The sequence below is a fragment of the Orbicella faveolata genome, unplaced genomic scaffold (assembly GCF_042242905.1).
Source record: "Orbicella faveolata isolate gen_17 unplaced genomic scaffold, um_ofav_v1 contig_14, whole genome shotgun sequence".
Lineage (NCBI taxonomy): Eukaryota > Metazoa > Cnidaria > Anthozoa > Scleractinia > Merulinidae > Orbicella > Orbicella faveolata.
The window spans coordinates 14,846,792-14,872,438 of record NW_028301541.1 but is presented as its reverse complement, the minus strand read 5'-3'; the positions used below and the strand labels follow the sequence as shown (position 1 = coordinate 14,872,438).

At 38.9% G+C, this 25,647-nt stretch overlaps 3 protein-coding genes and 2 long non-coding RNA genes across 7 annotated transcripts in view; 2 read left to right on the top strand and 3 right to left on the bottom strand.

The window, feature by feature from the left end:
• Positions 1–332: 332 nt before the first annotated feature.
• Positions 333–3,859, bottom strand: LOC149114156 (uncharacterized). Its single transcript, XR_016206601.1, has 2 exons — positions 3,640–3,859; positions 333–3,154 (listed from the first exon to the last, which is right to left on the bottom strand). It is a non-coding gene; the product is annotated as an uncharacterized LOC149114156 (long non-coding RNA).
• Positions 3,860–3,898: 39 nt separating this feature from the next.
• The window catches only part of LOC149114133 (uncharacterized), a 477,513-nt gene continuing 455,764 nt past the window's right edge, over positions 3,899–25,647 (top strand). Inside the window, exons 1-2 of one of the 2 annotated variants that reach the window (XR_016206599.1) lie at positions 3,899–4,040; positions 4,753–5,296. This is a non-coding gene — a long non-coding RNA (uncharacterized LOC149114133). Of the gene's footprint in view, positions 4,041–4,752; positions 5,302–25,647 lie in introns of those variants that run through there. The other variant, XR_016206598.1, reaches the window with a different exon arrangement.
• LOC149114153 (uncharacterized) lies at positions 9,170–24,736 on the top strand. Of its 2 annotated transcripts, XM_089287635.1 has the most exons (6): positions 9,170–10,094; positions 10,233–11,878; positions 12,004–12,050; positions 13,147–13,377; positions 23,041–23,169; positions 23,451–24,736. In XM_089287635.1, exons 3-6 carry the CDS (start codon positions 12,008–12,010, stop codon positions 23,606–23,608), a joined length of 561 nt encoding a protein of 186 aa, XP_089143761.1. In that variant the 5' UTR covers positions 9,170–10,094; positions 10,233–11,878; positions 12,004–12,007; the 3' UTR covers positions 23,609–24,736. The 2 variants fall into 2 exon arrangements, with proteins under 2 accessions (XP_089143761.1, XP_089143762.1); XM_089287636.1 differs by lacking the exons at positions 9,170–10,094; positions 12,004–12,050 and having other exon boundaries at positions 10,130–11,878.
• LOC149114155 (uncharacterized) lies at positions 14,529–16,344 on the bottom strand. Its single transcript, XM_089287596.1, has one exon. It carries the CDS (start codon positions 16,342–16,344, stop codon positions 15,043–15,045), a length of 1,302 nt encoding a protein of 433 aa, XP_089143722.1. The 3' UTR covers positions 14,529–15,042.
• Positions 16,387–20,591, bottom strand: LOC149114154 (uncharacterized). Its single transcript, XM_089287548.1, has one exon. The coding sequence runs from the start codon at positions 20,212–20,214 to the stop codon at positions 16,387–16,389; it is 3,828 nt and encodes a 1,275-aa protein (XP_089143674.1). The 5' UTR covers positions 20,215–20,591.

Here is a 25,647-nt window from a genome sequence, read left to right as displayed (position 1 = left end):
TCAGCTTACCCTTACCAAACCTAACACTATTTTAAATGTATTTAAATACTATTTTTAAAAACTGTTTTAAACCTATTTTATGAAATAGATTAAAAACAGGGCGAAAAGTGTATTTTTAACGTAGTTTTCGACTGCTTTTAATGGTGTTTAAACCTGTTTAAAACACTATTGAAACAAAGTTTGAAATGTATTTTGAAAAGCTTTTAAAAATATAGTTAAAATTCCAAAACTCGAAATCCTTTGCTAAGTTTAAAAATATAATTAAAATAGTCTGTAACTACTTTAAAAATCTCTCGAGGAACACAGCATTCGGAATAAAAACAGGGCACAAATCGTTTTAAAAACAGCTTTTAATCTGCAAGACTATTTTAAAACTAGTTTAAATGACAATTTTAAAAGTATTTTGTACAAAATAGGTTTAAAATAGGTGCAAAATTATATTTTTAACATATTTTTCGACTGATTTTAAAGGTGTTAAAACCTGTTTAAAACACTATTGAAATCCACTGTCTCAAAACATATTTCAATAGTACTTTAAACAGTTTAAAAATTAAAGTGGATCATACATGAAAAAAAATATGTCAAATACAGTATAAATATATGAAAATAGCTTTAAAATAGTCTAGAAATGGCATACAGTAATATAGTATAAAACAGCATAAAAATAGCACAAAATAGTATAAAAACAGTATGAAAATACTATAAAAATAGTATAAAAATAGTATTAAAATAGTTCAAAAATAGTGTCAAAACAGCATAACAAGTGTCAAAAAATCTTAAACTTACATGTAACTTTGCTCTAGCTGTGAACAACACATGACATGCTAGAAGTAAGTGTAGGGCAAACTCAAGCTTGATGGGGGTGCTTGGCTCTACTTCTTTCTTTACTTGTATAATCAATGTATGTAGCTCTACACTTACTGTGCCTGTATATGAAAAGCTGTAATAACACTTGAGCCTGCAATAATAGTTTTTTTGTCTACTGTACATGTATAAAAGGCTAAAAGTTACTACAGTTTTAAAAAGCAAAACATTTTTGAGTGTACGGCCATCATCAGTGGTACATAGTTTCTTTGTTAAGAAGAATTGCAAACAATGTAAAGGAGTCAAAGGAACATGCATGTATCAATACCAATTGAGAACTTGAGGCTAAGGGTCCATTACTTAGTATAAAACATCTTCTATATCACTCATTTTAAGACTAAATACAGGTTATTTACTTGTACTGGTATGCTATGTGTGCAGGGCTGTCATTAAGGGTTGTAAGCCGTAACACCTGTTATGGCTGAGTATGCTTGATTTTCCCTTGATGCTACAGGTGAAATTCCCTGTTGTTTAGAGAAATCACCCACAAAGTAACAAATTTGCTATGGGTGTGGAGAATAAGGCTACAGGTGACTAAAAAATTAATGACAACCCTGGTCTGTACATGGGAACTATATACATTGTAAACGTACATGCAGTACACGCATCAATCACTTCTAATCAAGGGAACCCTTTGGCCAATTTAGAGGGTACAACTCATTATGTGACTTTTGTAAATTTAGTAGGTGATGATCATGTTGTGCAAAGGTTTTGTTCATCTTTCATCACTGAGCAATGTCTGAGGCTGCAACTAAATCCTGCATCATTTATGTGGTCCATGTTACAGTTGCAAGCAAGTTGTGGGTTTGATTTTGAGTCATGGACTTGTTTTATGTACATGTACAAGTGCATGTAGCAATTAAAGCTGTACCATCTTATTGGGCCTACAGATATTCAGACTATGAGTAGTCCCGGTCTCTTTCGCTTAGTCTATTGTGTGTGATGCAAATGAAAACAGCGAGAAAAATATGTTGATTTTCTTTTGTGTCACGCATGATACATAGACTAAGGGCCTCTTCGTATGAGCGAGGTAACTGGCCAAGTGCTGTGTTGCAAAAGTGAAGCTATTTTGCCTAAAAAGTTTTGTCCTGGTTACCCGGGCTGGAGCGTTCATATGGGAAAATTTTCATCCTGGTCACTGAGATCTTGGACGCAAAAACTGAGATCTCAGTAACCGGGCCAGCCTGGCTTCTCATACATATATGAACACATCAAAATTTTTACGAAGGAAAGAGTGGCCAGGTGAGATCTCAGAAAATGAGCCAGGCTGGTTGACCGGGCTCATATGAAGAGGCCCTAAGCCAAAGAGGGAATACTCGTAGTCTTAGCAAGCAGGGCAGGGAAAAACCACATCCCATTGCCTGGGGCAAGTAAATTTTGCTCTTGGGCAAGTGAAAATGGAAGTTTGGAGGTCTGGTCAGGTGGGCAAGTAAAATTAGCCTCAGTACAAATAATCTTGTGAATGATAATTTCCAATCAAAGCCTATTTCAAAACTTAAGACTGCAAGATGCGCAAAACAGTGAGTTGAAAGCATGGATTAATTTAAAATCCAAGCATACTTTGTATCTGACACAACAATTGTCACTGTTGGTAGTTTCTTTCACCTAGTTTCATAGTGCCAGTAAACTCATTTTGTTATAGTCTATCACTGAATATAGACAGCAACTAGTAAATGATGTAGTTGATAAGGCATGAACCCTACATGCCCATTGGGCATTAGTAATATTTTAGTGGAGCCAACTGAAAACTAAAATATACTGGCCCACTGGGCAGCTAGATTTCATTTTTTTTTCTGGCCCTGGCAAGATGAAGCTTAAAAAACCAAAACCACTTGCAGTAAGTTATAGGGAACCCAAGCTCTCACAAGTCAAGGTCATGTGCAATTTGAGGTAAAGTTTTACAAAGACCACAGTATTCAATCATGAAAGAATTAATTAATGCATACCATGTTCCCCTTGAAATAAACTTTGTAGCCGCAGTGTATGTAATATATGATCGATAATATTATTATTTACAAGTTAACAAAAATTATCCCATCAAGTTGTAAGGTTCATTCATTTCCAACAAGAAACAACTGTACTTTCACTGATGTGGCATGACTGTAGTAGCTACATATAGCTTCCTTTCTAACCCTAAATTTAGTTATTTCCTCCTTTAAAAATTTACCAACGATTGCAGAATTGCAGCAATAACTTTGTAACCAGAAGGCAGTTGAAAGACCCCTATCAAACTCACAGAGACTTTGGCCCTAACAGGGCAGCACCACTCTCCATCTCCTGTTTCTCAAAGCTGAAAATAAAAACAAAATTATTTACTGCATTGTTTAGTTATTGCAGGGTTTAATATTTTAGCCTCCGTGTATGTTTTGTTATCATGTTAAGTCTATAAAGTTGCCTTTCCACTTGAAGAAAAACAAACTGTTTGATTCAACTTCCACAGCTCGCACTTTAATTTCCCTACGAAGAGATCGATCAGTTTATGCCATGTCAAGATAGTAAAATGATCACAATGGATGAGTAATTTACGGCTGCGCAAAAATGGCATACACAGTTGCAAACATATAACTGCCACATAACCGATCATACATGTATATAGAACAGTACCTAATTATGTAGACTGGACAAAGAACAATTCAAAATTCAGATCTATGTTTCACAGGCAATCATCTAATTCGATAAAACAGCTGATGTGGTTACAGATATGTTACATGTATTTACCTGTGTATGCATCTTTTCGAATGAAAGACACACCAAGACAGAAGATGGTCGGCTTACCTCCATTTCCTTGAGACATTACCAAGTTGAAGTCTATCAGAAAGATAAATCATGGTCGCTGCACCCACGAGTCATATGATTCGGTTCGGTCCCATAACTTTTCGTCCAGTAAAAGGTAAAAAAACAAACAAATGAACTGTTGCACTGGTTTTAAACGACTGGAACGAAACCTCCGTTTTACACAGCAATTTTGAAATGGAAACAAGTCACGTGGTCATTCACATGATGTTTCATGCAATCACAGCTGACCAAAATGCTCGCATCAGAGTATTGCACCGGCGGGTCAGCGGAAAATCGACCGGAAAATCCGTTTGCGCCAAAAGTTACGACCGCCAAAACGAAGCAAGAGGATCGCATCGATCGCCACATTGGATATAGTTCTTAGCCCAGGATTTTTAACGGTACGGTATCTGTTTATTTTATCTGCTTAAACTTCATTTTTTTGTTTACAACCCTCGTAACTTTTTCAAGCGTATTTTCAGGTATTTTACATTGAGACATACGCGGGTAATGCTTGGCGATTTCTTGGTTGGATGCGCCAAATGCTTATTCATAAAAGAAGCTTTCTCTTAGATGCATGGCTTTGCTCCAGACGTAACTAATCACGTACCAAATGGAACGTTCGATTAAACGAACTTTATCGAAATCAATCGAACTTAATCGAACGATTGGGTCCGAACACTCGAAGAACAAAATTGGGACATTCGAATGAATGGAATCGCACTTTGTTGTCGTGAAAGAATGTGTTGTACACATGTTCATGTATTGAGTAATTGCATGCTATAACACATGAAATCCAAGCCTGCCATGGACAGTCGAATCCTTGCATTTTGGTTGCGACTTTAGGTGTCACTCAACCTGTATTCGTCCTATTGTTTCTATCGTTAATTTTACTTTAATTATTTTCATTCTTCTCTATTATGGGTGTAGATTTCTTGGCAAAAATGATATTCACACAAAGGGGCTCTGGAAAATGGTTGAAGGGCCTAGTGATAGGGACTTCTCCCCATGCACATGTTAGTTTTGACCTTCAGTGGGGGATAGACAAGCATTCAGTGTAGTTCAAATTCAACAAATTTTTGATTAGATGAATGCACTATATTTATGTGGCAGGTTGATATATTTCCAAAAAATATGGCTAAGCACAACCAAGGTTCAGGAAGAAGAAATTACCTGGCAAGAAGAAGAAAAAATAATGAAAGACAAGAGGACAAAGTAATAAGAGAAGGATGAAAACACAGAAAACTACATGTAGCTGAAGTATTTCATTCTTTGCAAGAAACTGAAGCAGATGAAACAATTAAGTTGGGAAAGATTTGCGGAACCAGTGTGATTTACCACCAAGGCATTTTTATGTGGTCCAGTGAGGGTTCTTTATTCGCTTTTGCTTGTAACATTTTCAAGAAACAGAGTAAATTTAACCAGTTACAGAATAGCCCACTAGGACATGAATGAATGGGTAAGTGGATAATGCAGTTGATTCATGTACATAATTAATAATGAAATGTTCCAAGTCTTGGTTTGGTAGTTGTTGTTCGCGAGATCTTGAAGCTTGTGCTCTAGTTTGCAAGATGGCATCCAAGCAAATGTGCAAAGGCCTCTAGGTGTTCTGAAATGTTATTGTTGACAACTGAAAAATAAAACTTTTTATCATTCGGTGCATTTTGTCTTCCTTTTCATTGGCTGAGAGCCCACCAAGTGACGTGTAAATAACTGCCTACAAATAATGATCTGCTCATGCATAGTGCCGTGTAAATGTGTTTGCTGCAAATAATATCGAATTTTCCTCTCATGCGTAATTGAAACCAAGCTCTCAGGTGAAATAATTTAAATGGCAGATCGCTGAGCTGAGCTGTCAGAGAGTGATTTAAATGTGAAACCAAACTGGGTGGTCACAGATCAATTATTTGCCTCAGCCTTCAGCTTCGGGAAATAATTGATCTGCTTGCCACTGACAAATCATGATATTTTGCTCAACCGCATCCAATAATAATTATTATTCACAGTTATTGTGGAACCGGCGCTTTTTGCCAGCTTGCTGTGATGTTGGTAGTGAATGCCTCTTGTTAACAGATCAGAGCACAGACTCTCATAATATTAGCCTGGTCACAGCATCTGTCATTGAAACCAACCACTAAATTCAACATAAGTCTGCTCATAACAGACTGGAACAACAACTTTTATCATTAACAACTGTTTAGACAAAAAAAAATGGATTTCCTACATTGTTAACAATAATGACTAAACTGTTGTACACAAATATTAGTTCAAACCACTTTTGACTTCAAAATTAAATGACTGTCAAATCTGGAAAACTGTAACTGCTCATATGGGAAACAGGAAAAAAAGAATTGTTTGAGAGAACAAAAAAAAAAAGGAATTTGGTTGTGAGATCTTGATTTTGGTGTACTTTGTGAGTGACAGCACTTTTGCAAGATCTTGAAGCATGTACACCATGATGAGGGACCACAATAAATACATGTAACTGGCTGATTACTACAAGCAATTTTCTTTTTCATATTCAGTGGTTGTCATTTCTTGTGATTTGTTTTGAGATATTTCACATGCACACTGTGAGTGGGACACTTTCTGCCAAAATTACATGTATGTAAATTATGTAATCTTGAAGCACGTACATGATGACTGACCACAATCAATAATTTGCTAATTACTGCAAGCTAGTTACATGTACCTTGAAATTTTCTTTTTAATATTGAGTAGATGTGATTTTTTTGTGATTTGATTGTGAGATCTTAATTCTGGTCTACTTTGTGAGTGATGGCATGTTTTGCCATTAGGAGTAGCCCCAATCAGTAATAAGTAATGTCAACCAATTACTTGGATCAATTTTCCTTGAGTTATTAGTTGCTGCTTTCAGAAATTTGATTGCTCCTGGTAAATTTTTAAAGTGATGACACTTTTGATAGAACTTATATATTGTGCATGTACATGTGGCTTAGCACATGCTCTCAACCTGAACCTCACTTGTGAACAAACATGGCATCTGTGACCATGTCCTTTTAGAGAAGACTGGGATTTACTTTAACGCCTGTCAAAAAACTCCTCTGGGAAGTCCTGGAGTTGTTCAGTCTTTGCCTGCCATTTTGGTTATAAACAGTGCTTGATACTTCGACAAAAAAAGAAAGACAGGAATACATGTGCATGCAGGGCGGCAAGAGAGTGCTATTTTGCGAAAAGGTTTGTTTGTCCACAGATTCATGTTTTTGGCTTGGCTAAATTTTTGATTGATTTTGATATTGAGAGAGTCTTAAAAGCTTACACACTAAAGCAGTTTGCAAAAAGGGGATGCAAATTATGTTGATTGAATTATAAATTTCCATTGGGCTAGATTTATAAATAGTGCAAAAATAGTGTATTTAAAATCTGTTTTTAAGATAGACATTATTGTCATTATTTAAAACTACTATTTAAATAGTATACTCGCCTGATTAAAACTTAAAATATGTTTAAAACAGACTGTTTTGGTTGTATTTTAAAGCTTATAATATGAATTGCTATCTCATAGGTTTTAAACTTCCTATTTAAAACATATTTTATGTTCTTGGCATGTCAACTACATTTTAAATATCCTATTTAAAGACTATTTTAACACTGAAAATTTGTAAAATACTTTTTAAACCTACGGCCATTGCCAACATAACTTTCAAAACAGGGTTTAACTAGAATTTTTAAACTGTTTGAATGAAATTTTTGTGGCCATAGTATTAAAATAGATTTTAAATCCCCTATTTAAACCCTGTTTTGAGCTCAAACTACGTTAAAAACAGAGTGAAAATCATTCCAATATCATGAAGTAGGTTTTAACTATACTTGAAATACATTACAAACAAGAAGCAAAATTTTGAATTTTGTACAAAATAGCACAAAAATACCCTATAGTGACTTCAAAATACTGTTTAAATCGTCAAAATACGTTCAAAACAGTTTAAAATCAGTTTAAAAATACAGCTGTTTTGGTAAGGGTAGTGAATTAACTCTTTTACAGTAATGACTTTAATCAGTCTAACATAAGAACTTGCTATATGGAACTGCTTTGTACATTAAGAATGATTTGAATTGTACTAAAATTCCATACAGATATTACTTTAATAATTTGGAAATCACTGTTAAAGGTTTTAAGCCAACCAATTCCAAATATTCATGTCACTGGTATCTGTTGCTTGAAAACTAAAGTTACAATTTCACAGTTAATTGATGCTCTTATACTCATCTTCTCGACTCTGCTTGGGGATTTCAATATTGATCTCATGCAGGTAAATTCAGGGCAAAAGGCTCTAAAAAAATATCTTATAACAGACAGAGGATACACTCAGTTCATTAACCAGTTTACTACTGACTACCATACACAGATAGCTCATGTTTATACCAATGTACCACAATGTGCACAATCAGCAGGTACTCTGGAGTCTTACTACAGTGATCATGACCCTATTTACCATAAACACCAGCATATAAGCCGCACCATGTTGCTCAAAATTTTTGCATCAAATTGGGGATGCGGCTTATCTGCGAGAACATCTGGACACCATGCCGTAAATTTGCATAAATTAACACCTTTCAGCGAAAATTTTACAGTCTGTGTAGAGCTGTGTAGCAAAATAATAAAGAAACTGATAAAATTATACCATAATACTTATTGATCATTACTTTTGCGAGTTTGGCGGCTCCTAAAAGAGCCGTTTTTGTTCATGTTAATCATCTTTTAAACCTTCTACGTTACAAAAGCTTTTAACCGGTTTAACGTTGCCTTTCTTGAGTAGCTGAATGTCACTCGGTAGGGAATCTCCATTCTGCCAAAAAGATGTTTTAAGTGTTGCTGATGGCCGCAGACCATTTCTTCATTACTAAGCCTGCTGGGTTACTAAGCTACGAACGAACCGAAACATTCATGTTGTTGTATGTAAATTCTACTGAGAAACGGACGGGAATGAAAAATACTGGACTAAAAATGCCAGAAACTAGAAAGATCAGATTTATATCTAAATTGGATTTTCATACTATCTCACTGCTAAAATTATAGGTAAGAGTTTTAGTATTCTCTGTTTTAGTGAGTTAATATGCGGGTTGACGCATTCAAGAAATACATATACATGTAAGACATCTTTCTCAAGACTCCACTTTTGATTTACTTTACTTTCTTTCCAAATTTCTTTTTTGAAAATTTAAGTTGCCAAACTTGGGGTGTGGCTTATCTGCGAGTGCGGCTTATACGCCGGTGTTTACAGTATATTTCCATGACAGCTGTTTGAATATTTCCCTGTATGTATCATATGAGATTATTATTAATATGTAATTTAGCTGAATATGGAAACTTAAGGTGGCTGAACACAGTTTTTGATACCTGTGTTTCATTCACCTTTTTCTCTAAAATTCTTGATCCCTTGGTCGCCAAAAATTGCGGCAAGCAAGTTAACAACACGAACTTTGGTTTTTCGATGGTTAAGCTGACATATCTGCCATTGCCATGGCAACATGAATAAATATAAACAGGCCTTTATACTGGGTTTTGTTTATTTCGATAAAATCTAGTACTTAGATTTTCTTTATAATTTGCCTGTAACAAGCTTGTAACGATTCTCACAGGTTAACACCATTTTGCTAATAATTTAACAGAGAGGTATTTAATTATCCCTTGTTTAAGGTTCACTGGAATATCTAGAATTTCCTTTGTTAAAGTTCAGTTATTTTCAATTCTCCAGTTACTTATTTCCTAAAGTATTTCATGCCAAATTTTGTGAAATTCTAATGAGTGGTTCTCGAGAAATAGGCGTATTTTCAAGAGTACAATTTTTCATTCAATCGCAATTTTTTGACTTACTACGCATGCGCTGCATTTAACTGGTTTCTTTCGGTGACAAAGAAAAAGCTGAGAATTGCTGAGTTCTTTGAATCATTACCTTTTCTACCATATCTTTGTAATAAAAGACTAAAGCCATCAATGCACTGCATTCAATTAAATAGAGAAAAATAGCACAGATAGTACGGGTGTTTTAGTAAATAAAATGATCGCTCTATTGACGGCATGTTTGTTTTTTCCAATCCTTGTGCGCGCGCTAAATTGCATCAGCAAAAGCGCACGTGTGTTCGGCCACCTTAACATACCAAATAAATAGATGTATCTAAATGTATCAAGCAATTATTTAAATCACACTGCAAAACAGTCAGAAAATTTATTGGTGGAAACAAAGAATGGTTTGAATTTACTGTGCTATTCATGTCCCTAAATTCTTAGTCTTCATAGAGATTCGACATCACATGTAACGCTACCAAAATTTTCAGAAGCTGTACATAACAATACATTTTTTTTTTCAGGTTAAAAGAATTATTTTAGCTCCAATGTTTCTTGAGGGAGAGCATGACATTATAACTGGCATTTTCTTTCTTATTAACCCTTTCCAGAAAAGCAAGAAATATGACTTGGACACCTTAGTTAGGTAAGTACCTTTTTTATTGGGGGAGGGGAGGGGGGGGAGAGAAAGGGAAGCAAATTAAAGATATACAATATTTTTTCTGCATATAATCATTTATACCCTTTTAAAATGTGTCACTATTATATTTATTGTGTATTGCAGGTGAAGCAAGTTGTAGTATTGTGCATCTCCATATAACCCAGATGAACACTGTAATAACAACTACTGTATAATATGCAAGTGACAGTAAGCAGATGTTAATATTAACAACAACATTACTGATGCTATACATGTTTATCAGCTGCCAAGAATAATATCAAAAGACTTAGTAGAAACTGGCTTTAACAACACAAGTCACCCTTAAATCTTCATGGAATTAATCTGAGAATTGCAGATAGATGTGGAATTCTACTGTTTACAAAGGGAATAAGATGCTTTCAAGACTTAAGTCAGCTGACACTTGAACTGTTGAAACTCATTCTTTGCAAAAGACATTGGTTACAAGCATATAAATTAAATGGCTTTCCAAGCTGCATGTATAATTACAGAGTTGGAAACACTTTTAGAACTTTAGCCATGTATGTTTCGTTAAGTCAAGAATGTCAACAAGTGAAATCCATCTGAACTCGCTATGTGTGTCAAACCTTAACTCAAGAAATGAACGTATAGCTTTACAGTGGAATACAGAAATTACAGTATATAACTTACAGAAACTTAAAATTAGCAGTTCTATATCATGTTCATATACATGAACATACACATGTAGAGTATCACAATCAGTCTTTATATTAGGACTACAATTAAATGAAACTACTAACTCCCATCATAAACTGGAACACAAAAGTTGAATGGTGGTAATCTGTTTCTATTAATAAAATACAAATCTTGTGATGTTTATTTGAAGTATTAGCTATCCTAACTGTGCCAGTTTATACCTGTTGAACTTCCATTCAGTTCTTAAAATGGTTGTTATCATGCTGTACTTCTACTACATGTGTGTCCTGCTGCTGTAAAGATTGTTATTTATAACTCAGAAAAAATTGTGTAATCTCTGTGTATAGGAAACTGTTGGCTAGAATGTCTCCTGTTAGCTTTTATGTGCTACATATATTATGGTAGTCAGTATTTCAGTAGACTTAATAATAAAGAAAATGCTCCTAATATAATAAAAGCAGTGTTCATCTTAATCTTTGTTGTTGCACTCTGTTGAAATCTACTTTCAATTATGTAATAAATAATTATTTATAATCTATAAAATAATTTTAACAGAGAGCAAATTAAGCCACCTAAAGGGTGGGGGCGTGGTGGCCTCACGGTTAGTGCGCTGATCTCCGGATTAAGCAGTCCAGGTTTGAGCCCTGGCCGTGGACATTGCGTTGTGTTCTTGGGCAAGACACTTTGTTCTCACAGGGCTTTTTTCCACCCCCGTAAATAAATGAGTACCAGTGAACTTAATGCTGGGGGTAACCCTGCAATGGACTAGCATCCCATCCATGGGGGAGTAGAAATACCCCTACTGTAGTCACTTCATGCTGCAGAAACCAGGATAAGCTCTGCCCTGGTGGGCCACTTGGCCTGTTTGCAGACTTGACTTTTACCTAAAGGGTGTCAATAAGCAACCACTGGACATCCGAACCCATGCATCAAAGGATGTTTCTTTTGCTGTTTTATACTGCGGTACAAAGAAGAACTCCACAATGATCAATTCCTCTTCTCTTTTTATCCAACTAGCTTTTCTACATTCATCCAATTCATCCATGAGCTGGCTCACAGGCACCTTTAATTTATTATTATCCTCACAATACAAGGTTAGCGAAAATTGTTCACAGGTCAGTGAAAAGTCAAGGATGTTTTTGGTTTCTGTCGAGTATAAACTTGTAACTTCTCATTATGTAGATAGTCATGTGTAAAATAACGTTTCTATAAATCTTAGGTTGATGGGGGACAATGTTGATTTGATGGTTAATGCCAGAATTCAAGGTAGAGAACACAGCAAATCGTTCCATACATTGGACACAGTAGTACTCTGTTCTGAACAGGGTCAATGAACCTAACTTAGACACAACAAGACCACAGAAGAATGAAGAATGATCATCGCGGTAAATTTTCCAATTTAAGCAATTGGAAAAAAGAAGCCTAAAAAAAATCAGGGCTTCAACAGGATTCGAACCCGTGACCTCCGCGATACCGGTGCGATGCTCTACCAACTGAGCTATGAAGCCACACATTGGGAGCGAGGTCAATTAATTGAGTTCATATCTTTCTGTAGGAGTAAAATGATGTGAAGTATATATGAAATAATTCATATTTGAACTGCGGTTGTAGATGAAATTGAAGCAGTGAATTTTCCAATTTAAGCAATTGGAAAGAAGAAGCCTGAAAAACGAGATTGGAACCCGTGACCTCATTCCTCACTTTCATCTACAACCACAGTTCAAATATGAATTATTTCATATATACTTCAAATCATTTCACTCCTTATGGGAAGCCTGATATGAACTCAATTAATTGACCTCGCTCCCAATGTGTGGCTTCATAGCTCAGTTGGTAGAGCATCGCACTGGTGTCGCGGAGGTCATGGGTTCGAATCCCGTTGAAGCCCTGATTTTTTTCAGGCTTCCTCATTCCAGTTGCTTAAATTGGAAAATTTACTGCGATGATCATTCTTCACTTTCATACTTTCTGGTGTTATCATGAAGTCTGTGTAAAGAAAGGTAGCTAAAGCAATACATGTAGCTTCACTGTTACTTAAAGGTCATTAGTAACACAATCTGTTATCACTCCTACATCCTTAATGTATACCATTACAACCTGTGTTCTATGATCTGTTAACAAACTGTTTATTTATTTATTGTTTTAATAAAATAAAATTACATTTTTGCAAATTAGAGGGTCTAGCTAGTTGACCTGAAAATCTTCAACCTCACCCACAGTAGATCAAGTTAAGAAATTCGTCAGGGAGGAGGAGTCTCAAAGACTGAGGGTGGTAATATTACTGATGTAGCTATACACAGTAGGGAACATTTTAAAGTGATGCTCTCATTTTTCCTTCTGTGTACTTTTTCATGTGGAATAGATGCTCCAGACTATGACATGCCATCAAAAGATGACTTGGGAAAAGGTCTAAGGAAATGGCTACATGATCTTTGCATAAAATATGTGGAGACGTATCTAATGACTGGAAGTGAAGTCGAACCTTTGGTTCAGCAGGGTCATGAGCTGGAGAGTGCTATGGGTGCAAATGGTTTTTTGTGTCGAATAGAGCGATGTGATAAAACTCATGTGAACTTCATTCCAACAGAGTCAGGTAAGTATAAAATTGATAGAGGATTATAGCAATAGTATCAGACAAGGGGTAATACAGTTTTTAGCAACATATTGCTCCTTACGATATCAAGACATATACAAGAAAATATTTTAATCTGAATGAATATTGTAAATGATCACCAAGGAGAAATTGAAGAAGCTAGTCATAAAAGGGGATAAGTGACGATTTTGGTTGCTTTTCTTTTTTCTTGCTCCAAATTAGCTGAATTTTTGCATGTGGTCTTCAATGTAATAGAAAAACGTGGTTCTGTATTTTTGTCGCTGGTTTTTGCTTTGTTTTCGAGTTAAAACGTAGGCAAAAAACTCGGCTTTTCCTAGCCATGTCTTTAGGAGTTTATTTGTTGAACAGCAAACAGGCAGACTGTTTATAGTGTATGAAGTCAAAACCGAATCCCACAGCATATAGAGCGGAAATCTGGGAACGGATTGTTTACACCGGTTATTGTGACATGAACACAACACGTGAATCGATCGAGCGTCAAACGAAATGCCATCAAACAAAAAAGAGATGTGCCGCATTAGAGCTCTGTCAACTAATATCTTAAGCATTGTTTTAAAGTACCTTGTATGCCTACCTGGTGGTTGAGAGGCATCATAAAGCCTCGATAAACCCGTAAGTCATCAGCACGTTTTAAAGAATCAAAATGTGTTCTGAAACTTCGAAGGCAGCTGATATACCGTAATCGTGTTATCGGCGTTCGAAGTCAGATCGAGCCAGGTAGCAAAGTCCAAGAGCAGTTCTTGCCCAAGAAAAATACCCTCTGGTGAGTTGTGGCCCATTTGCCAAGCGTTGCTAGCGTCAAAGTTTGGAAAGCGAGAACTGGTTTTAGACTTATAAAATTTGTCTTGTATCGACCGTCATGTTTTCCCGCGCACGAGGTGTAAAGACCCTTCCCGGCATGCATTGCGATTACGTTCTGCGGACGTTTCTCGAACTGGTAACTAGATTTAAACATAATAATGGCCAGCAAGTGGCGATGGATTGTAACAGATCTGTGATCCAGTTTGCGTTGATTTTATTTCAAATCGGCATGATTTGTAGTGTTTTGAGCTTCTGGGATCAGGGGACATGCAGATGTATGGATTTGGAGAATGTCCCCTCTACTTTAGTGCTCTCCAAAAGTCACAAGATGTCTTAGAAGTATTTTAATCACACAGTCACCATTTAATCACATCAAGTACAATTCTCGAACTGTCCGTAATTCTACTCGATCCTATTCTTGTATTAGCTATCTTAGTTTGGTCACACAGGAATTTCCGGTAATTGTTAATTCTTATCTACTAGCTCAGTTTACATCAATGTGAAATCGCCATGCCCTATTTGTCACGCAACATGCTAACAAGACGTTTCCGACACACACTCCCCTCATATGGTTCGCTATCGAAGCATATGTCATAATTCTGTTTCAATCACGCGATTTGAGTCTTGAACTATTAAATCACATATGAGCGGTAACAAAACGATAATCAGTCCTCGATCAACGTCACTTCCTATTGACGATTTCAAAATTCACAGTTCAGGCTGTGTACTGATTCCCTCAAACAAAACAATGATATATTCCACTGCTAATGGATCAGTTTTCACGAACTGATTTACCGTTCGTATTTCACATTGTTCAACATCCGCAACTTGTTTGATTTCTGTTCATAGTTCACATTGTTCAGCATCCGCAAGTTGTTTCATTCGTACCCTTGCTGCTGATGCTGCATCTCTTTTAGGGCGGAAATCCTGAGCCTGTGGGTTTAAGCGCGGGTCTGCCACTGGAGTGTTGAGATCACACTCGAGTTCCAATGGGTACAAATGTTGTACTGGTCGTTCCAGCATGCTTTTCGCGGTTTTGAGTTGAACCGCGCGTATGACGCCGTCGCTGCCCGGGTACACTTCATTCACTATGGCCAGCGGCCATATTCCACGATTCTTGCTGTCGGTTTTCACTATGACGACGTCTCCTTTCTTAGGTTGGAACTTGGTCACTGCGTGCGTCAGGTTGTGTCTTTCTCTTAGTGCTGTAAGGTATTCTCTCTGCCAGCGACTCCACATCTTGTCCTTGCAGGTTCGCAGATACTTAGCACGCCTCCGGATGTCTCGATCTGTTATCCTCCAGGTCTCCTCTTCTGGTAACTGGTTTGTTCGCTGGTACAAGAAGGTTGCGGGCGTTAAGATTGGTAACTCGACGTCGTCTTCCACATAGCTTAATGGACGGCGATTAATCTGCGTTTCAACGTCGAGTAGCACTTCACTGAGCTCAGACCAGGTTAGAGTAGCTCCACCAATAGCTTTGAACATGGAAGATTTCACGACTCCAATTAATCTCTCAAACTGACCCCCCCACCAAGGGGCGCGGCTCAAGTTGAATTTCCATGAGATCTCGTGTTGTTCTAGAAGACCCTGGAGACGCTCATCCTTTCGTAACTCCCGTAGCCATTTCTCAGCTTTGATGAAGGTACCGCCATTATCTGAGTAGATGACCCGTGGTCGTCCACGACGAGCGATGAAACGCTTGAGACATGTGATAAAGTTGTCCGTCTCCAGGCTGGCCATTAACTCTAAGTGTATAGCCCTTGAAAGGCTGCAAGTGAAGATAGCCAGGTAGGCGTTTCCTTGACTTTTCTTTCCCTGTTTGTACTTCACTGGCCCAGCGAAATCTGTACCGATGACTTCAAATGCAGCGCCAACTGTGGTCCGATCTTCCGGTAACTGACCAGGTATTGGGTTTCTTGCTGGAGTTGCATTGAATCTCTTGCAACCATAGCACTTACTTCGGACCGATTTGACCAAGCTACGAAGCTTCGGTACCCAGTATCTCTCTCTCACTGCTGCCATTGTCAGAGCGACTCCCCCATGCAGCGTCTGGCAATGAACTTGTTGGACCAGTTTTCCTGTAAAACTTGCACTGTTCGGTAGGTATATCGGAGTTTGCCCTTGTATCCGGCCGTGGCAGGTCATCACTCCCTCTTCATTGGGTTTTAGGTTGAGTTGCCCGCTAATTTAAGGGTAGTCCGTGGTTTCTCTGTCTCGCCATTGGACTCGCTTAATCCACCAACCACGTACGTCTTCTATTTCTTCTGTGAGTAGGGGCCCAAGTTTCTTCTCTTTATGCTTGCAGTTATGGATGAATCTCTTGATCCATGCGCCGACTCTTAAAGTTCGGCGCAAGCTGTTGCGTTCGAGGAGTTCGTCGAACTCGTCTGGCTCTGGTTTGGTTTGCGCTAGGTTGAGCACTTCCCTAATGACTTTGGCTTCCATTTCTGATGCTGGTGACGATCGAGTGACTGGGTTGATTGGCCACTTGGACTTGTCCTGGAGCCACGCCGGTCCCTGTTGCCAAAGTGCTGATTGAACTGGAGCACCTCTGCTCGCTAGGTCTGCAGGGTTTTCATCCGTAGGAACGTACCTCCACTCGATCTCCTTGTGTAATTGTATCTTGGCAACTCGATGCGCGACAAACTGTTTGTACTGGCCATTTCCCTTGATCCAATGAAGTGCGACGGTGCTGTCTAACCATCCAAACACCTTTGGGGAGGGCACGTTATCTAGGGCGTTCCGCACGTTTATCAGTAGATTGGTAGCCATGTGCGCTGCAATCAATTCTAGGCGTGGAATAGTCAGTCCCTGTTTAGCAAGTCGACTCTTGGCGACCACTAATCGTTGAGTGTTGCCTGATGGTTGGCGTACAACTGCATAGACTGCCGCTCCTACTCCTCGTTCTGATGCGTCCCCGAAAGAGTGTAGTTCCACTTCTTGTACTGCTTCTTGATATCGTGCTATTGATCGCGGTACTTGCTGTTCACGAGGTAATTGCTCCTCCCATTTTTTCCAGCGCCGTAGGAGTTCTCCGTTGATCTTCGCATCCCATTGTACTTTGGTTTCACACAACTCACGATAAATCTGCTTTGCAGTGAGCGTCAATGGTGCAATCAGGCCTAAGGGATCATAAATCTTAGCCATCTTTCCCAGGATTCCTCGCTTGGTTGGCTGGGTTTCTTCTTTGGGTATCACTACCGCTAAGGTGTCATGCTGTTTGTCCCACTTGAGTCCCAACATCTTAGATTCACTTGGTTTAACATTTAGTTGTTTGGCAAATGACTGCTCTTCAGGGGGGACGATCAGGTTTGGATCTTCCTCTAGCTGTTTGACGTTGGAATGCCACTTGTGGAGTTGGAACGTTGCGTCGCTGAATATCTGAACGGCTTTCTCTTTACGCTGCTGGGCCTGGCTTGTATTTCGTCCACCGGTGAGTAGATCATCGACATACAAGCTGCGTCGAAGCTCTGCTACTATCTCTGGTTCTCGTTCTTCCCAAGCATCTAAATGAGCTTCGATTACGCCACCGAGTAGAAAGGGCGATGGGGCTAGACCGAACAGCGCACGAGTGAAACGTAGTATCTCTAACTTCCCGTGTTCACTTTTCCTCCAATGGAATCTTAATGCATCACGTTCACACTCTCGGATTCGTATTTGCAAGAAGGCTTTCTGGATGTCTGCAGTTACAGCTATGGGGTATGCTCTCTGTCTCACTAGTATGTCCCAAAGCTTGTTTTGCAATGGAGGGCCAGGATAAAGGCACTCGTTCAGCGACGGTGACTCTGGCGTTGCTCTTGCAGAAGCATCATAGACTATGCGCATCTTGGTCGTTTCAGCCGTTTCTCTAACCACTGCTTTGTGTGGGATGTAGAATTCTTTCCCCACGATTTCTTCTGGTGCAACTTCAACTACTTTGTTCTGGAGTTGCTCTCGTATAATGGCATCGTACTCATCGGTGAGGTTAATGCGCTGCAGTTTTCTGGTCAGACTTGACAGGCGTCGTATACTTCCTTGTTCGTTTGTTGGTAGGTCTGGATGATTGCCTCGCCATGGTAGTCCGGTTTCATACCATCCTTCCGGTGAGCGTTGTAGTTGTTCCTTAAATTCTGCGTGCACTATGCTCTGGTCATGTTCTGGTGTGTCTGCAAGCCCTAGTATGTCAAGCCTGCACAGGTCCTCGTAGTCGCTCTGTGATGTTTGCGTCAGCAGCATCGTGTTTTGGTCAAATTCTGATCCAGGACTCATGATAAACCATCCCAGTTTAGTTTTCTCCGCCACCGGTTCCCCATCCTGTCCAATTTGAGGCTTTGTCTCAGTTTTTACGCGCGCATATTCCCCGCTTCCTAGTACGACATGTATGGGAAGTTGGTCCTTCTTGTCACGGTCTGTGATTTTGACTCCGTGCAAATGCGGGTACTTGTTTATCAATTGTCCGTAGTTTGGGTTGTCAATCGACAACAGCTCTGCTTTGTTCACTCTCGTCAGTTTTACAGACATCTGATAACTCCCGTCTAAGGATTCTACGACGGTGTCGTACACTTCTAGTTTGGTTACTTTTGAGCTGATTAGCATATCCACACGTTTTGTTTTCGTTTCACTTGGCTTTTTCTTTAGGAGATCCAACAGCTTCGCAGATGCATATGAGCTCCCCGCGCCGGTATCTATCAACGCGCGACAAGTAATACCATCGACCTTTACTGTTAAGACTGGCATGATTCCTTCATTGTTCTCACTGGCTGTCATCAACGTCTGCTTCCCGCTGTCTGTTTGTTCACGATCACATATCGAAGAGTGATGGCGTTTGTGACAATGTAAACATGTTTTCTTGCTGAAACACTCTGCGGCGCGGTGATTCGGTGTTGCACAATTAAAACATAACTTCTTTTTCGCGAGAAACTGCTTTCGTTCGTCCATGGTTGAGATCTTCTGGCATTCCGACGATCTGTGCGTCACATCACTACAATAAACGCATTTGTTTGGCTTACCATCGCCACCACGTGCTTGGAAGAGCTTATTTGAGCGGTCACGTTTGGAATTAAGTTGCTCCGATGTTTCTCGTTCTTCAACCGGGTTTCTTTTTGTCCAAAGTCTTACTGCCTCTGACAACTGAACGAAATTCCATTTCTCCCATTCCGGATCCATTCGTACTAGGTCTCCCCGAATTGCTGGCAGTTTATCCAGTGTCATTGGTACGTTTCCATTAACTTCACTGAGTTTATTCATTGTTTCCAGCGCTTGGACACAGTACGTCAATGTTTCGCTAAACTCGCTTATCCTCCTAGGGTTGGCGCTTGTGATGACAGGGAGAGCCATTATTTCTTTGACGTACGCCTTTGTTACTTCGGATTCCTTCCCATAATTGCTTAGTAATATCGACTTGGCTCTATTATAACCCTCAGCTGTAAACGGCAAGGCTTCCACAGCGGCTTTAACCTCTGGACCCAGTAGCCCACATAAATAGGTAAATTTATTGATAGGTGCTATTTCGGCCTTGTCGATCGTCTCCGTGAACTGACCCCAGAACCTCGGCCAATCCAAGTAAGAGCCTTCGAACCTTTTAATCTCGATCTTTGGTAGCTTCGCTTGTGTTTGTTTAGGTGACCCGCCTCCCTCGTGGCTCTCTTTCGTAGTGAGATTGGTCTGAAGTTTCATCTTTTCTTCATGCAGTTTCATCTCGAATTTGAGTTGATCTTCACGCGCGGTCGTCTCTTCTTGGCGTCTTCTGTCTTCGAGCCATTTGCGAAGCTTCTCAACCTCTTCGTCAGCTTTCAGCAACTGAAGGTCAATCGCGGCATTCCACGTGCCTATGTCACCAAGATCTTCCTTTGCTTCTATCTTTAAGGCTTCCAACGCACGCTTTAACTCGTCCGCTTCAGATATTGTAGACCTTAATGCTCCCGTATGTCTCTCGATAGCATCTACAGATCCCGAATCTAGCACTTGTTCCGTTCTCTTAGCATGGATTTCTAGTTGCGTAAGTTTCGTTTGCAGTTTTCCCTTTGCGTTCTCCATCTCCGTCGGAAGCGTAGGTTTAAATAGAATTTAGGACTAAATTATACTCACAACCATGTAGATAGCGGTCCCGTCGGAGGTGCCACGTTTGGAGAATGTCCCCTCTACTTTAGTGCTCTCCAAAAGTCACAAGATGTCTTAGAAGTATTTTAATCACACAGTCACCATTTAATCACATCAAGTACAATTCTCGAACTGTCCGTAATTCTACTCGATCCTATTCTTGTATTAGCTATCTTAGTTTGGTCACACAGGAATTTCCGGTAATTGTTAATTCTTATCTACTAGCTCAGTTTACATCAATGTGAAATCGCCATGCCCTATTTGTCACGCAACATGCTAACAAGACGTTTCCGACATGGAGACCCGTACGTTGCGCAGAAGGGTTAATCTGTTAATCTGTCAGCCCTATTTATAGAGCGTTTTCACGTGGAGTCATCAAATTCTTAAATCCAAAACTAAACAGCCACCAAAGTTGTTATCCTCATCAGGCATAAGAGGTACCAGCGCATTTTGAACTTGGAAGTTATGGCGGTGCGTGACATAAAGCTACGATCGCGTTTGTCGAAAACTATGTTTTATCTCGTGATTTTTTAGCCATTGAGGACGTTGCCGTATTTGGAAAAGTGCTTGTTGAAATGTTTATTTGTTTCATTTTATTTTTATTTACACCTTTTTTTGACCTGAAATCAACATTTTTGAGCTTATACGTTGCGTGAAATTACCATTTTCAGGAGCCCATCATGGGCTCCTACCATTTTGCTGTTTTCTAAGTGAAACCAACATCCTTGCCGTCACGCGTTAACGTCAAATCAACATTTTAACCTATTTAGACTTGAAATCAACATCATTGAGCTTATGCGCTGCGTAAAATTGACATTTTTCTGGTTTCTAAGTGAAACCAACATCCTTGCCGTCACGCGTCAACGTGAAATCAACATTTAAACCTTTTTTGACCTAAAATCAACATCATTGAGCTTATGCGCTGCGTGAAATTGACATTTTGCTGGTTTCTAAGTGAAACCAACCTCCTTGCCGTCACGCGTTAACGTCAAATCAACATTTTAACCTATTTAGACCTGAAATCAACATCATTGAGCTTATGCGCTGCGTGAAATTGACATTTTGCTGGTTTCTAAGTGAAACCAACATCCTTGCCGTCACGCGTTAACGCGAAATCAACATTTTAAGCTATTTAGACCTGAAATCAACATCATTGAGCTTATGCGCTGCGTGAAATTGACATTTTGCTGGTTTCTAAGTGAAACCAACATCCTTGCCGTCACGCGTTAACGCGAAGTCAACATTTTAAGCTATTTAGACCTGAAATCAATATCATTGAGCTTATGCGCTGCGTGAAATTGACATTTTGCTGGTTTCTAAGTGAAACCAACATCCTTGCCGTCACGCGTTAACGCGAAATCAACATTTTAAGCTATTTAGACCTGAAATCAACATCATTGAGCTTATGCGCTGCGTGAAATTGACATTTTGCTGGTTTCTAAGTGAAACCAACATCCTTGCCGTCACACGTCAACGTGAAATCAACATTTAAACCTTTTTTGACTTAAAATCAACATTTTTGAGCTTATACGTTGCGTGGAATTGACATTTTGCTGGTTTCTAAGAGAAATCAACCTCCTTGCCGTCACGCGTTAACGTCAAATCAACATTTTAACCCGTATTTAGACCTGAAATCAACATCATTAAGCTTATGCGTTGCGTGAAATTGACATTTTGCTGGTTTCTAAGTGAAATCAACCTCCTTGTCGTCACGCGTTAACGTGAAATCAACATTTAAACCTTTTTTGATCTAAAATTAACATTTTTGAGTTTATACGTTGCGTGAAATTGACATTTTGCTGCTTTCTAAGTGAGATCAAAGTCCCCGCGGTCGCGGCGGGCCGATCCTTTGTTATGATAAACCGAGGCGAGACTTCGACTTATAACAAAGGCTTGGCTTGGTTCTTATAACAAAGGATCGGCTCTGTTTATCATAACAAAGGCCCGGCTTCGTTTATTTACAGCTTCGGCGGGAAAAGGGCGTTAGGTATTTTAATCAAAAGTGAACTTTGTCGAAAACGCTCCAAATTTCGCATAGAGTTTTGTTGAGGTATGTTTAGCAATGTCCCGTAGTTTTTCCGCTAAACTTTGCTTCGTTTTCAGGATATTGCGTATGCAAAAAACCACTCGGTTTTCCTAGCGGCGTCTTTATAAAGCGAAGCAAAAACCAGCGGCAAAAATACAGGAACACGTTTTTCTATTACATTGAAGACCACATGCAAAAATTCAGCTAATTTGCAGCAAGAAAAAAGAAAAGCAACCAAAATCGTCACTTATCCCCTTTTATGACTAGCTTCTTCAATGCTCCCTCATCATAGGCCTGCAATGCGTGCAGAGAGCTAGATTATAATGCTCTCTACACGCATTGCAGGCCTATGATGAGTGAGCATGCTCCCTCATCATAGGCCTGCAATGCGTGCAGAGAGCTAGATTATAATGCTCTCTACACGCATTGCAGGCCTATGATGAGTGAGCATGCTCCCTCATCATAGGCCTGCAATGCGTGCAGAGAGCTAGATTACAAGTACTGATCTTTAATCAAATTCTACCAACTAATTGAAGAAAAATGTATGTATGTCTCTGAGTGTTAACAGACTGCTTTTTAGCAAAACCATCAATACCTCCATGAAAGGGAAAACTTCTTGTAACCCCGCAGAAGACGTTCATGTTCACTTAACACTTTTTCAATGAACAATAATGATGAAATAAATGAATAAACCAACAATTTGTGTTAGTTTAATCCTATTGTTTTCATTGTCTCAGGCACAAAGTTATGCAACATGGCCTGGTGTGAAAAAGGTATGAGCCTGGGAAGGAGAAAGGCATGCTGGGTTTTTTCCACTGCAGAGTGTCATGTGGTCTGGTATTCTCCATTAAAGCTACCAGAAATAGGTGAGTAAAAAAAAAACATTATGTTGTTATGCTTGTAAGTGCCCCCCCCCCCCCCCCCCACACACACACACACACACACATACATACCAAAGTCAAGTAAAATGTCTTACTTTTTTGGCAGGAAAGATCATCAGTTTCTTTAACCTAAAGGTTTTGAGAGGTTCCTGAAATCGCAAAATCATTAATTTAATTTGTAATCCCTGGGAAACTACCGGTATGTAATAGTACAATGTAACTAGTAGGCAATTCCTGAGTGTAAATTTGGTTTCTTCCTTTTCTAGCCATGAAAGCAAGGCACATCCCAATGTCACTCTCGAGGCTCAGGATCCGCAGGGGGAGGCAAATGGGGGAGCAGCAAAGGATGATTTCCCTTTCAATTACCATCAGGCAAAGCTGGCCTTTGGTCTCATTTTGTTCGAGTTTGCCGATACAAGTATAGAGGGATACGGTGAGAGGCTGCCTGACCTTTTCAAGGTTGCTCTGCTACTGTACAAAGCACATGGCAAGACCAAATATGCCAAATTGAAGCCATTTTGTTGGAAACAGATGCGCATGACCCTCAATGGAATAGAATTTTTAACAAACATGGCTTGCCAGGAATGAACATTCCACTGGACTTGCGAACTAAGCAGTTCAATCATGATGTTAAGAGCATGTGGAAGTCACTTGCTGCCAATATCAATGAAGATTCAGCAGTTCGAATTGCAAATACCGTTGAACCAATGGAAGTTGGCTCTTTATTGATTTAGTCGACCAATGATATACCTGAGCCCTTGACCATTGGACAAATGAGACTGTAAAGTTACTTGCCCAGCAAGAAAATATACGTGCCCCAGACAATCGTACAGCACTTTTTCCAAGCCCTGGTATACATGTAAATAGGGAGTTATTTTTGCTCTTAATCTGTGACTTGAACAAACAGATTTAATTGTACATGAGTATTATAAAATAATCAAATGAATGCACGCGCTCTGATTGGTCAATCAGCTATTGTTTATTGTGCCAGTAAATTCATGGAAATTTTGCGCGTCTTCTGAATTATTATATAAAAGCAATAGACCAAAGTTTTTATGGTTTATAGGTTGATAAACCAGTTGGGATGTGGCAGAACACGAGAAGAATTCGAAAATTACGAGCCGCAGGCGAGTGATTTACGAATTCTTCGAGTGTTCTTCCAACATGCCGTGTGGTTCATCAGCCTATAAACCATAAAAAGTTGTGGTCTATTGCTTAAATAGCACATTTAAATTTTGAACTATGTTATCAAGTCTTAAAAAGATCCCCAGTTAAGAGACACTGAAGTAGATAATTATTTTATTCTCCATTAATCCAAAACTAGATAATTATGTCTTTCTGTAACAAGAAGGCTGTATCGTAACATGTCAATAGCATTTGGCTAGGACATATAGTTTTCTGTTTCTTTTTTTGAATTAACCATAATTTTAATACAAGTTCAAACATTATTTTTTTGGCATACCTAATTTGCCTTAGTTAAGGCGATGGTGTACTTACAAGGTTTAAACGAAAATGCCTTGTCACTAGAATAAAGTGCAGTTTTATACTTTAATTAATCACTTCAAATCATTTGATAAGGCAATAACTTAGTTCATTTTGCTGATTTCATTTAGTGAGAGAAGTCATCTGATGTGTTTTATTTTTGTTTTCGTTCACCAACACTCAATCAAATACCATCATTAGTTCTGTTTTGAATCAGTACCAAATTATTAATCAATCGAGGGAATTAGTTTGAAACCTAAAGCTAAGAGGGCTAGTATATACAGCATCATTTTCACTGCCCCTTTCAGAGTAATATCTACTGAGCCCTCCTTTTTGTTTATATTAGTTAAGCTAATAGAAAAACCTAAAAAGGTATGTATATGATATCCATTACATAAAATACCAGGAGTATATCACTCACTCTGGTAAGGCATCTGGATCTGGTAAATCCTTTTGAAACTCAACATAATCACAAAAGAGCAGTTCTTCAAGTCTAGTAAAAAACTCCTCACTGAAAGTGATGGTGATGGACAAAACACTGACCCCTAGTCCATGGACTACCCTAATGGACTACCCAAATGGACTACCCAAATGGACTGCCCCTAAAAAATACTATTTCAGATGAGTGGTATGTTAAGAAGCTGCGATTATACACTTACACTGCATGGAGGATGCTTTTCTTTTCGGTCTTCATCGCCTTCAGCCGCCATTTTGAATAACTACACTGAATAAAACAACCGCTGTACACAAAAAGCGTAGACTCAAATCGAATCAAATATTCTGTGGACAACTCAATCTTGCTCCCATGTGATTCAGTAGCTCAGTCTTTCTCGAACAGACGAAATGATCTTCAGATTGTCACTCATGATTTGTTTTGCTTGTTTTGTGCCAAAAATTATGGCACAGAAGCAGCTAGTATTCTGGTTTTTTCCTGAGTGTATCAAAATGAAATAGAAATAGGAATGAGGATAAAGCTATGGG